This window comes from Gymnoscopelus microlampas, assembly GCF_963454915.1.
Source record: "Gymnoscopelus microlampas genome assembly, chromosome: 6".
NCBI classification, from domain to species: domain Eukaryota; kingdom Metazoa; phylum Chordata; class Actinopteri; order Myctophiformes; family Myctophidae; genus Gymnoscopelus; species Gymnoscopelus microlampas.
The window spans coordinates 56,161,021-56,175,145 of NC_139943.1; the positions used below are offsets into that span (position 1 = coordinate 56,161,021).

The 14,125-nt window shown below is 42.4% G+C and overlaps 1 protein-coding gene across 1 annotated transcript in view; it reads right to left on the bottom strand.

Annotated features, from left to right (window-relative positions):
- LOC311047917 (uncharacterized protein) overlaps positions 1–13,922 on the bottom strand; it is a gene marked incomplete at its 5' end in the record, with an annotated part of 35,095 nt that extends 21,173 nt beyond the window's left edge. The window contains 2 exons of the mRNA XM_084060869.1: positions 11,795–11,845; positions 13,484–13,922. Of these exons, the coding sequence (XP_083916995.1) occupies positions 11,795–11,845; positions 13,484–13,922 (490 nt within the window). The remainder of the gene's footprint in view (positions 1–11,794; positions 11,846–13,483) is intronic.
- Between the last annotated feature and the right edge of the window lie 203 nt (positions 13,923–14,125).

Genomic DNA, 14,125 nt, shown 5'->3' on the forward strand with positions numbered 1-14,125 from the left:
TATGCTTTGTAAAAACATGGCACAGACATGACAATAATTTAAATATAAAACAAAACAAATTTCATGTTAAAAGGTGAAAATACCCGGTATACAAGCTCTTGATATGACTCACTGTGGGCTTGTAGATCTGTTATTGAGAGTATGACGATTGAACAGGCAATTAATAATTGTGGCGGGGCTACTGTCAGGTCTGTACGCCAACTCTGGGCAAAAAGGAAATCAAATTTTCAGCTTTTTTCTTTGCCAACCTTTGTGTCTCAATTAGATGGAGGTAGCAGTGATATGGATGTGGAACCCGATGAACCGGATGAAGATAATCCAGGTTTGTTACTCCATCAATGGACATTGTCAGTTCCTCCTTCCCACTTGATTGATTGACTGTGTAAGATACAAATGCCAGTGACGGGAGCAATATTGACGACTCGAGGAATATAGTAAATTCTAAGTTACAGCTGAAGTGATGTGTATATACAGTTAAAAAGTTGGGTGTTAATCACTGTTTTCTCTAGGTAGTCCAGAGTTGTTCGCGAGCAGTCCAGAGCCTGTGCCAGAGCCTCCAAAGAAGCTGGTGCCAGAGCCTCCAAAGAAGCTGTTACCAGTTTCCGCACGAGCATCAAGTGCAATTGTTCGACCAAAAGGTTAGTATGAAGTCAAAAGTTGTATTGGTCATAGTGGTATATGCTTGTCCATACATATAACATTGTAATGGATCTGATTGTGTGGGTGGGGAGTTCAAGTCATCATTGTTTGTATTTCTCATTTTGGAATAACACTAGCTGCCACTAGGTCATATTTGATAAATGCAAATGTAATTAATATTGAAGAAAAGTAGAGTAGATCTTCTCATGGATGCCTGTCTCAAACAGAAAAAGGCACATTGCAGTTAAAGACGGCCAGCTCCACGCCATCCCCTCACCCACAGGCCAGCTCCACGCCATCCCTTCACCCAGAGGCCAGCTCCAGGTCATCCTCTCACCCAATGACAGAAAGTAAGCGACACATGCACACTTAAGTTGTGTTGTTGGTATTGATGTGCTCTCAAATTGTCATGATAATTTCTTTCAACATATTAGAATTTCAGGTGATAATCACAGTTTTCTTTAGGCCACTTAAGTTCAGAGACTCCCGATGCTCCAGGGGGCTCGGAGCCAGCTTCTCCCGATGTTCCAGGCTCACATACTACCCCCCAGAAAAGTTCGTAGTTTGCTTTATGTGATTTACAGTTTGCTTTATTTAATTTGGAAGAACTAGCTGGCACTAAGTCACATTTGTAGAATATATTAAACCTGTACTTAATGTTAGTTCATACTGAAGAAAAGTAGAGCAAATGACCTCATGGATGCCTGTCTCATCAAACAGAAAGAAGCAAGACGCGCAGACCCAACTCCACCCCCAACAGACGGGTCCTCTCCACCCCCACTAGACGCCCATACCCTATGCAAGAAGGAAGTAAGCCCCCCACACACACACACACACACATGTTCTGCTGTTGGTATGGTTGTGCTCTTTGTAATTGTGATGATCATTTGTTTCTATGCTTTAGAGTTCCAACGGAGAGTACTGGAGTTGCTTGTGGCCATCAGAGACGGCTTGGCGGACTTAAAGCTGGAAAAGGAGAGGGAGACCAGTGGCAGCAACCCTCTACCTGAACAGGTCACAACCTTAGAGGAACTGAACAGCCTCGATCAAACCCTCACAGATGCCAGTGTGAGGCAGCAACTGGTAGGTTTTGCAACTGTAACACAACAGTTTCAAGACTGTAGCATTTCAAACCGTTATATCACATGCTCTAGTCCATTGGTTCTCAAAGTGGGGTCCGGGGACCCCTAGGGGTCATTGAGGGAGTTCCAGGGGGTCCTCAGCTAAATTATAGATTAGGCACCAAATGGACCCTTATGGGTCTGTAACTCTGAGAGTGTACAAATGGAACCAAATGGAACCTAACGGGTCCATTTGGTTCCATTTGGACACTCAGAGTTAAATTAACATAGATTTTACTATATAAATTCAGTTCCAAGAGAGAGAAATGCCATTAAATGGGGGTCCGTAGCCCTAATGCATGTCAAACTGGGGGTCCTTGAAATATAAATGGTTGAAAATCACTGCTAGAGCCGTAAAAAAAATCTTCTCTTATGGGGGTCCCTGGCATATCTTTTCAAATGGGGGTCTGCGGGCTAATAAGTCTCAATTTGGGGGTCCTTGACATGAAAAAGTTTGAGAACCACTGCTCTAGTCTACAGTGTATAAAAGCTTATTGTCACTTTTGGACAATGGCAGCATTTGTCCTCAAATTGATTTTGCCTCGGATTTAAAATGCATTAAGGTAGCAGCTCTGTTTGCAGTAGGTCAAGAACTCTACTCTTGTAAAAACAGTGCGGGACACTCAATGGTTAGTTAGACTTTAATTTGGTTGTATTCCATTGGCTAACCTTCTTTTATCACAACAGGTCACACATCTTGCTGCTGTGGTACGGGAGTTTTGTCGGTCATGTTTTCAAATTCACATTGGGTGTATGTAATCTGTGGGAAGCTTATGTCTATCTCGGTTTAGTGGGCAGGCACGGTTTCCACCACATTTTTGTGTGCAGTGGGTGCATAGTTTTACTCTGTACCTAGTCAAGACTGTTTTGGGTTGATCACCATGCTCAGGCATTCGGACATGGATATGCTTGGTTTTGATTTGGTTTTGGGTTGTGTGTGTCCAGTATGTCCTATCTAGCAACATCTAAATTCAATGTATGATTTAGAATGGTGGAGAAATCCTCAACTAACAAAATTACACTTTCTGCTTTGACAACCATTCCTAATACCATTCAAATATGAAAGACTGTCTTGCAGACTCTTTGCATTGGTTTTATAGTGCAGTTTGTTTTCCAATCAAATGTTTCCACCCAGTTGTAGCGCTTACATTGAATTTAGATGTCACCAAATGCACTGGTAGGTACAAGGTAGAGATCTGAGACACTTCTGGCTATGCAAGACTACCAGTAGTTGTAGTAAATAGATGTTGAGATTTAAGGTTTAATATTTGATGCTCTGTTGATGAATTGAATACACAGAATCACAATGGGAAGTCCTAAGGATGTTATTGTTGTATACCTTTTAGCATTGGCGTACTGTCCCACGGTGCTATTTGTTTCTGTACAAGTTAGAGATGTTCCGATCGATCAGCAACCGATCACAATCGGCCGATAATGCCTATATCAGCTGTGATCGGTAAATAGATCAAAGTGGGGCAGATGTTTCATTGTAGAACAGTGCATTCTCCGGCCCATTGCCTCGGCCTGCAATAAACGGTTGTCAATTCCCGATACTGTCTCATCTTCTAATATACAATGTCAATGTTGTGTAAGAATAATCATTAATTAAATATCTAAATGTTGCACAATAAATAGAAGGATTTATGGATTTGACGGTGATCGGCAATATCGGTAGATACCGACTGCTAGTGATTGGTAATCAGTGAGCTGCCTGAAAAATCATGATCGGAGCATCTCTAGTCAAAGTAGCCTATAATATCAACAAAGTGATGCCAACATATTACAGTGTTCTCTAATGTAGACTGTTCTCTAATGTAGAGTGTTTCGTTCACTGTAACTTCAAGCAGTCATGGTGATTAATTATCTGTTTTGTTTTTTCTCAACCACCTTAATTTCAGGTTAATTCATTGGCGCTGGTAGGTGGGACTACGCTGAAGGACAATGTCCGTCGAGTGATGGAGAAGTAAGTTATTTTATAGCTATTAAGCAAGTATTCATATTATGGATTTAAGTAGATTTTTGCTTTTGACGTGACATTGTATTTTCCAAATGACTTAAAGGTCAGAGTTGATGACCTAGTAAGTGCCAACAGAGAAGAGGTTACATATTTTGGCTGTATTCTGGGCAGATTTTTATCTTGTCCAGAAGGGCTGTCAGGACTGTATGGCTGTACCCCTCTGACTGTACAAGCACCTCTTTGTTTTCAACATCTCAATGTCACTAGATAAGCCCCAAACCTTCCAAAACAAGCTAAGTAAAGGTACAATCCCACTATTTGTCACATACATTGCTGTATGCCAAATTTGTTCTCTGCATTTGACCCATCTCTTGAAGCGGTGAGCAGCAGCATGCGCCGCGCTCGGATCATTTTGTGGGGATCTAACCCCCCAATCCAACCCTTGATGCTGAGTGCCAAAGCAGGGAGGCATTGGATCCCATTTTTTCAGATCTTTGGTATGGCCTGGCTGCGAATCAAACCCCGACCTCCCAGTCTCAGTGTGGATACTCTAACCACAAGGCCACTGAACTAAACTACTACTTGGCCTGGGGCCATGGGCTACCTTTCTTGAACTATTTTGATAGCTGAGGGTGGCTCCAGGTAGAGAATGTAAACATGGGATTGACATTAAAAAGTGTGAATGCAACCGTGCCCTCAATACCCACATATCTGACTAACCTAAAAAAAAAGCACTACTCACTACCACAATACTAGAGGAAACTAGAGTGATCAGTTACTACCCACCTTTAAAACAAACTTGGGTAAATTCTCCTTCTACAGCACTGTCACCCAAGTGTACAATGCCCTGACCCCTTCAGGACTTTTCCGGTGCTATTCATTTTTATGCTGCTTTCACAGGGGGCAGCTGGAGGCCAGCAACATGACGTCACAAAGATGCATGTAGCTGGTTTCCATTGACATGACCTCGCAAAGGGAACACCAGACCAAACTGAAACAATAGTGTTTTTTTCATTCATTTTCATTTTGGAAATTGAGTGATGTCATTTGTGTTGGCAGTCCTGGTGTTAACTTCTACTGCATGTACTCACCTGGTTCTCTACTAGTCTTAAGTTAATGTAATTACATCACTTTTAAATTGCCTTTTGTATCCACAGGGTAATGTCAAACAATGTCATGGCTCAATTCAACATGAAAGGAGCGGCAAAGGGAACAAAGATGGCCTTCGTCAAGCTCCGCCTCTATAATGTCATCATAGGTAAACAGCATATTTCCAGTTAGTGTAGTTTTGTGAAAACCAGTAACCATGTCTTGACATAGTGGCCACTTGTGAATAACCAGGCAGCTGCCCACAATGTTTTCAAGTGTAAAGATGCTGGATGGTTGTCTTTGAAACTGATATATCTGCTGGCTTTCAATTTGTAATGCCAAAATGTAGCCAGCATCCAAAGTTGAAATCCCTTTAACTTTGATGTTTAGCCCCTTAAAATGTCTGCAGTTTAATGTTTTTACTGTTTACTGTAGCCCATCTTCTCTGTCTTACAGAGAGTGTAATGAAGAGCACCAGCGACGAAACTGAGGCCAATATCGCTAAACAAATGGCAAACGTGCTCAAATATGCTCCAGACAAGGTGGGGGGAGGCGGCCGCAAGAAAGAATAGGGCCTTTTTTGCACAGTTTGTTTATTTCACTGGCTCCTTTTTTTGTTTACAACAAAGTGTTTTGTACAAAAAACGTGAACTTGAAAGGGCAACGCCACTTTGGTAGAGGTTTGGGTTGTGTAACCAAGTCAGTCACCTTGCCGACTACACAATCCAAACCTCTACCAAAGGGGCGTTGCCCTTGAAGTGACTTTTTTGTGTGCCTTGTTTTGCACAGTTGCTCCTTGTATTTTTTTTTGTGTTTTTACTGAGAAAAAAAAAGATTTGTTCAAACTTCAAAGTGTGCCCTTTTTGTGGGCCTTGTATCAGAAAATAAATTACTGTTTTGTACAAGTGTGTTGGGACAACGTTGTACTGACGTTGTGTGCGAACTGGGTCTATTCCTCAGAGGCAAATAGGCCTATTATACATTTTACTCCACTACAATCATTTGAAAACGTTAGTCAACAAGTTACGTTGTAGATTTAGAATCTCATTATTACAAGCCATGTGTGAACCAATTAAAGCCCTATTTTTTTTCTTTTTCTATTTTGCGAACGATTTGTGACACATTTTGAACACTTTTACTTTAAGAGTATACTACTTTCCACCAACTGCAATAGTGTCCCTCTTATTTCCTCATCGCTCTGTAGATCTCACACTGATACTCCTGTCTCCACCACACACTGGACAGGGTTGTCCGCTTATTATTATAAGCAACTTTTGGACTTGTAAAGTCGCTTTGTTGTGTGCCCTTTTTGTGGGCCTTGTTGTGTGCCCTTTTTGTGGGCCTTGTTTTGTTGATGTGCCCAGTTTGTGATCATTAAATCACTCTTGATTTATTTTGTGAATTGTGTTAACTATTTTCTCATGTCTGTCTAATGTTGGAAGTTGATGTGAGGTTAGCGTTGGTTTTGATGGCCATTTGATGTTTTGCATGTCCAACTTTTGTCATTGATGTCAACAAAAAAATGTTGGGTTTTAACATTGGAGGATGACGTCTTGCCAACGTTGGGTTATGTTCATTTAACCAAATTATAACTTGTATCCAAATTTGGAGTTGAACCAGTAATCGTCTACATAACATCTGAGATTAACATCAAGCTGACGTTGGAGAATGTCAGTCCAATTTTATTCAACTAAAATACAATCTCAAGATAACATCAGATGCTTACATCAAACCAATGTCTGCCTTCTGACGTCAATCCGATTTACTTTTCAACAAAAATGTAGGCAGTCTAACCTTTAATCAATGTCTACATGACATCAGAGATTGACATCAAACCAATGTTAGGTTATGACGTCAATCAAACTTCGATTTTCAACAAAAATACAACTGGTATCCAACATTGGGAGTCCAACCTTTAATCAACGTCAACATAACATCAGAGATTGACATTAAAGCAACGTTAGTTTAAGATGTCAAACCAACGTCGGTTTATGACGTCAGACAAACGTTAGGTTATGACGTCAGACAAACTTTCATTTACAACCAAAATACAACTTGTATCCAACGTTGGGAGTCTAACCTTTAATCAACGTCTACATAACATCAGAGATTGACGTTAAATCAACGTTAGTTTAAGATGTCAAACCAACGTCAGTTTATGACGTCAGACAAACTTTCATTTACAACTAAAATACAACTTGTATCCAACGTTGGGAGTCTAACCTTTAATCAACGTCTACATAACATCAGAGATTGACGTTAAACCAACGTCAGGTTATGACGTCAGACAAACTTTCATTTACAACAAAAATACAACTGGTATCCAACGTTGGGAGTCCAACCTTTAATCAACGTCTACATAACATCAGAGATTGACGTTACATCAATGTTAGTTCAGGATGTCAAACCAACGTCAGGTTATGACGTCTAAACAACGTTGGGTTATGACGTCTAACCAACGTTGGGTTATGACGTCAGACAAACTTTCATTTACAACCAAAATCCAACGGTCATCCAACGTTGGAGTACAACGTTGGGACAACGTTGTACTGACGTCGCGTGTCAGCTGGGAAGTGTGGCTTCACTGCAAATCAGAACCCAATGAAATTGGAAGTGCAATACTTGTGGAAAGTTGATAAGCGCCAAGACAGGTTGCATGTCTGGTATGTCAAAACATTTACTGCAGCATGGCATTAAACTGAACCGCCGGAACAGAGACCTCGCAAAGTTCTTAAGAATTAATTTATATTTGTGTGGTGGTGGACTGGTGGAAATGCGCGCTGCGTCGCGACGTGTCTGGAGTGTGTGTGTGACTGTTTGTGTGTGTGTGTGTGTGTGTGTGTGTGTGTGTGTGTGTGTGTGTGTGTGTGTGTGTGTGTGCGTGTGCGTGTGTGCGTGTGTGTCACTAGCGCCCTAGAGCACATCTGATCAGGGAAAGAGAGAGAGAGAGGGGGGGGGGGGATTGCCAGGTATTTGATTAACAGGAAAATCGATGAAAGAAAACATGCAGCTGAATGAGCAATTACTTGCCATCCGGCCTGAAATATGCACAAATGACATGGAATTCTTAGATATCCCAATAGATGAACTCGTGTAGATGCTTGTAGATGTGTTATTTTTGACTGTCGCTGCTATATTTTTCTCAGAGGAGTGTAATTAGTCACCCAGGGGCACAGGCGAATTTCAGCCACACTGTAGTGCATGCAGGCAATGAGAGCGTGAGTCACATGGGGGCAGCCAATGAGAGCGTGAGTGACATGGGGGCGCGGCTGCACACATACTGAACACAGACAGACAGACACACAAGCCGAGCAGAGTTTCATAGTATGCTCCACTTGGGCGGAGGCGCGGCTTCGCCTCCTTCCGCGTTCGCAATAATAATGTAACTCTTGTTTTTTACCATTTTGGAACCGAAATAGGGAATCGGAATCGATAAGCAGAACCGGAATCGGAATTGGACTCCTAAAATCCTAACGATACCCATCCCTAGTTATGTGCGTAGCACCTTTTTTTTTTGGTGACATTATGATGCAATCATTGTATTTTTTGTTGTTGGTGCAGTATTGTAGCCAATACTGCATTTGCTTGCTATATAGGGGTGTTGAAAAATAAAGTGCCCCCCCCTGGACAAATTAATGGCCCCCTGCTGATTATAGCCTGGAGCCGGCACTGTAACTTAAGTACAAATCTGGGGTATTTTCAGTATTTTTACTTCTACTCCACCACATCTCAAAGGCAATTATTATACTTTTACTCCACTGCAATTATTTCAAAACTGTAGTTACTAGTTACTTTGTAGATTTAGATTATTATTACAAAACTCACATTAATACACAGGGGTGCACATAACTTTTTTGGTCTAGTACTCAGAAGAGCACCTGGACATGTGCTCACCAAATTAACGGTGTGGCCGCCCACCCCGTTTTGTCAACGGGCGGGGGGGGGGTGCTGTTCAGCGCGGACTTCGTTCCGGGCCCCCGGGACCGTGTTGTCAACGGGTGGGGGGTTAATGTTGTAGCGCCCTGCTTCTAATTTCTGCATTTTTTTGCCGTTTTTTTTTTTTTACGCCATTTGGTGCCCCCCAAATGTTGGTGTCCTGTGCTGTGCTGGTTTTATCCGCCAGATTGGGACGTTCACGGCATATTTTGCACCATCACGTTGCGTTCATCATCGGTGACGAGTGCCTGTTACACAGCCAGCAGCGAGTCGTCAGTCGCAGCCACCAGCGAGCCACACAGCCAACAGCCAGCAGCGAGCCACAGCAAGCCACAGTCAGTCGTGCGACTGTGTCAGGATTCGAGGCGAGACTCACACAATCACGTGCAGCATGCGTCCCCTACCCCTCCGCCTAATGGCTCTGTATGGGGCCGACTACTGCTTTAGCGTGATTGTGTGAGTGTGGCTTCAGGAAGTAAATTCCTGTCCAAACGGTCCCAGCTGTTGGTGCGCAAAAGCGCTTCTCTTCGTCTGATGTGCCGCGCAGCATGCATGCGTAGGTGCGCATGCGGGTGCAGTACGTTAGTCCGACAGCGCATTCCTCCGACAGCGCAGCGCTCCGACGTTTCCAATACTAAACCCGAACCAAACCCGCACCCTAACCCTAACCGCACGCGGATGCCACATAGTCGGAGAAAAGGTCTGTCGGATTAACGCATGCCTCCCGCGCATGCGCACCTGCGCACCAGTTATGTGCACCCCTGTTAATACATTAATGTATGACATTATTGTCATACATTTGAAAAATTGTGAAATGGGACATTTTGCATAATGACTAGCCTTCTTTCTAGTTTTGGTACTTTAAGTACATTTAGATGCCAATATTTGTGTACTTTTACTTAAGTACATTTTTGATCCGGAGCGCAACTTTGCAAAACCGAATTATTCGCTTGAAAAAATTGCCTCCGGTGTGTAAGGACCTGTACCGTTCGTCAGTAGTAGAGTTGCAGCTTAATTCCATACATTGCATTTATTAGATACATACACAGCCACAGAAAACACAATGGCTGGGTTTCCCAAAGCGATTTCAGGTCGTGCGTAGCCTAGAAGCTGCGTAAGAGCATCCACGCAGCTGCGCAGTAGCAACCCCGCTACGCACTATCTTCGTTAGTAGCAGCTGGTTGTGCCTTAAGTGCTATCTAAACTGGCTTCGGGAAACACCATCGTCCTAGGTTCCCAAGTGCACAGCATTACGTGTCTGCCTAACAGGCTTCGGGAAACAGCAAGCACGTAAGACCTCCTGGACGAAGCCTACGTAACCTACGTAGTGCTGTCCTACGCTACACAGCACTTTAAACACCCTTTGTGCATATATATACAGTGAAATGGATCGATACAAATACCACACACACACACACACACACACACACACACACACACACACACAGACACAGACACAGACACACACCCGCACACGCACACGCACACGCACACGCACACGCACACGTATATGCATGAACCCGGCGTTTACAAATTGTAGCCTACTCTCACATGGATGATCCGATCATCTGATAAAAATACTGTAGGTGACATAGCCTACTGTCAGATGTCCTGAAGCAGTCCACTCCAAATACAACGTTTGATTATGAATTAAATCACAGCGGTGAGGTGACATCTGCAAGGTAAATGTATATGAAAACACTAAGTGTCCCCATTATGCAAGTAAATTAAATATACTTAAAATACCAAAAGTAAAAGTACTCATTATGCAGAATGTCCCATTTTCCAAGTTTAATATGTATTAAAATCTTTTGAAAATTAGCAGATCTACAAGCTTGTGACACGTGAGCTTTTCAAAGATTTTTAAACATTCATAAACATGGCAAGCGCAACAGCTGTCACTTTGTGAGAGGAACTGGGGACTTACGCAAGCTGCGTAGGCTACGCACCACCTGAAATCGCTTTAGGAAAACCCGGCTCTTACGTGCCTGCTAAGGTACTGCGCAGCCCGTGTGGATGCACGTAGACCCTTCGTAAGGACCTACGCAGCATCTGCAATTGCAATTAGATCAATTATTTCATTTCCTGTTTTCAAAATGTCCTTACTTGATTCACTTAAAACGAACTGTTCTTGCTTCTGATTTTTGTTTTTGATTGTATTTAGATCACTTTTTACTTTTATTTTCTCATTATTTACTTTCAGTTTTTAGATGACATGTGTTGTTGATGTAGTACGGTCTGGGATGGTGTGAGAGCCCTTATGTGTATGTCTCATGTGTATGTTTTGTCGTTAGTGAATGTTTTGTGATTGTTTTTTTGTCATTGTTTGTATGTTGTGCCTGAGGACACCCTGGAAGACGAGATGATACATCTCAAGGGATTTATCCTCCAATAAATTTTCAAATCAAATCAAAACCTACGCAGCATCTCTTTGGGAAATGTGGCCAATGAGTGTTCATATGGCTGTGTATGGAAGACATGCAATAATATCCTGCTATATTGTAACCTTATCAATCACTAGAAAAACAATCCGACGTTCATCTACAGTACTGCTGATGATTGTAGAGTGGGCAATTAGACTGGAACAAGCGTTTTTAAAAACATTTTCGATATTTTTTCACAAATGTTCAAAAATAGCAGATGTACAAGTTCACAGTGCGGCCTGAAGTGATGCCCTGTGAGCTTGTAGATCTGCTATTTTTAAATAGCCAACATATGAATGGATAAAGTGGTTAAAATGAAATGAAAATGAACTACTTTTGCTGGGGACCCCCTGGAACCCCCTCAAGGACCCCACTTTGAAAACCACTGATATATAGGACTATGCCCATATATACTGTAGGTCCACTATTTGTGGAGTTTGGTTTTTACTCTTAATGTTAGAAATAAACATTATTTCATTAATGGGCATATATGGAGAACCGGTTGTCCAGAACCACCGATAGGACCGATATGACCAAATATATGGCAGACAGACAGATGGGTACAACAGGTATTACCTAACCAGGTGGGACATACATTTACGACTTTTATATTTGATGAACATACGTACTGAACAGTTCCTGGACTTCGTCCTCATTAGCGGACAGCTGAGCACCATGAGCTGAAATCAATACAACATGAATATTAAATGAATACAACATTAATATTAAATCAATACAACATGAATATTAAATCAATACAACATGAATATTAAATCGATACAACATGAATATTAAATATTAAATCGATAAAAGCGATAAACAGGCCATGGCATGATAGGCAAAAAGCGGTATGGAACATAGCACAATAAGACGTAGAAACAGAATAGATTGAACTTGAGACAAAGCAGCCCATGCAACTAACAAATGAGAATTCTCAATAGCTGAGGGATGGTGGCTAAGGGTTAAGGACCTTACTCGTGGACACCTCAACCCATGGCCATAGACAGGAATCAAACTCTCAACCTTCGGACTCACAGGCTGTCATAATAGTGATTGAGCTAAGGCTTCATCCAGCCTGATGGTGTCTGTTGAAGATTATAGACTCTTTCCTTCTGCCATGAACCGAGCCCCTGTTTCACTAACAATAAGATCAGTTGTTCACAAACCATTTACCAATAGAGAAATGTGATGTCTCCTCTGTACCAACACTAGTGAAAGTAGCCGATCTACAAGCTCACAAAGAGTTGCTGTCCAAAAACTTGTGAAATTGTAGATCGGCTATTTTCACAATGAAGTACGTCATACATTGAAAATAATTACTCTCACATAAGCATTTCATGTTATCTTTAACAATTGCACATGTATTCATTCATACAGTCATGTTGTGTGGAAGCAATCAGCCATTGGACCAACAGACCTGAACCGGTGAAAAAGGAGATCAAACAGATAACACAGTTTCATGCAAATTGCTCAAAAATCCTGGGTTTAAGTGTTTTTCAAACTGCTCAAAATTGCGGACAATCTAAGGGCGGAGCTTACTGGTCAAAGTGATAGATGTGCATGACCTTTGCCTGTTTAAAGTTTGCATTTTCAAAACATTGCTATAGCGCCCCCGTTTGACCAATTGGAGTAAGATTGGTTACAGTGATATTTGGAATGACCTTCTACATTACTGCAAAGTTTCAAACAAATGTGAGTCTGCATGTATGTGTTAGGGGCAGACGAATAATTTACATAAAACTGCAATATTTAGGCTCATAAAAGCTTAACGTTTTCACTTAGAAAAAAATCCAACCACATAAATCCGTCGGTATAGGTCCAAAGTTCATGTGTAAAGCATTTCGTGCAGAAACAAATCCCAGGAGGAGTTTGATTTTAACTGCTTTTCATATAATTCAAAATGGTGGGAGATCTAAAGGTCAGAGGTCAAAAGTCAGACCGTGAAAGTTGTTAGGCATGAGGAGACGCATGTGTGTATCAAAGTTTCATGGCTGTAGGTCAAACAGGGCATGAGTTGTACCTGTTCAAAGTTGGCATTTTCAATTGATTGCTATAGCGCCAGCCTTTGGCCAATGGTTTTGATGGTTTCGGACCTTGGCCGTTTGGCATAGCCCTCTACCATATCGCCGAGTTTTGTAAAAAACGTATGCACGGTTAGGCCAGAACTGCAAAAAACGGTGGAAGAATAATAATAATAGTGAAAGTGTAAAGATGCAATAAGGGTCCGAGGCCCTTTGGCCTTGGCCCCTTAATAACATCTTTTTTCAACACTGTCCTCTCATACATGCAATGACTGAAAATCATTCTGGTCTATTTACCTTCACTTTCTGTCTTCAAGTTCTCCACCTGGTCTTCACATTTACTGAGTCTGGTCCGGATGCTCTGGACCTGGTCTTCACTGTTACTGAGTCTGGTCTGGATGCTCTGGACCTGGCCTTCAGTGGTACTGAGTCTGGTCTGGATGCTCTGGACCTGGTCTTCACTGGTACTGAGTCTGGTCCGGGTGCTCTGGACCTGGTCTTCACTGGTACTGAGTCTGGTCTGGATGCTCTGGACCTGGCCTTCAGTGGTACTGAGTCTGGTCTGGATGCTCTGGACCTGGTCTTCACTGGTAATGAGTCTGGTCTGGATGCTCTGGACCTGGTCTTCAGTGGTATTGAGTCTGGTCTGGATGCTCTGGACCTGGGCTTCAGTGGTACTGAGTCTGGTCTGGATGCTCTGGACCTGGTCTTCACTGGTACTGAGTCTGGTTTGCATGCTCTGAACCTGGTCTTCAGTGGTATTGACTCTGGTCTGGATGCTCTGGACCTGGTCTTCACTGGTACTGAGTCTGGTCTGGATGCTCTGGACCTGGTCTTCACTGGTACTGAGTCTGGTCTGGATGCTCTGGACCTGGGCTTCAGTGGTACTGAGTCTGGTCTGGATGCTCTGGACCTGGTCTTCACTGGTACTGAGTCTGG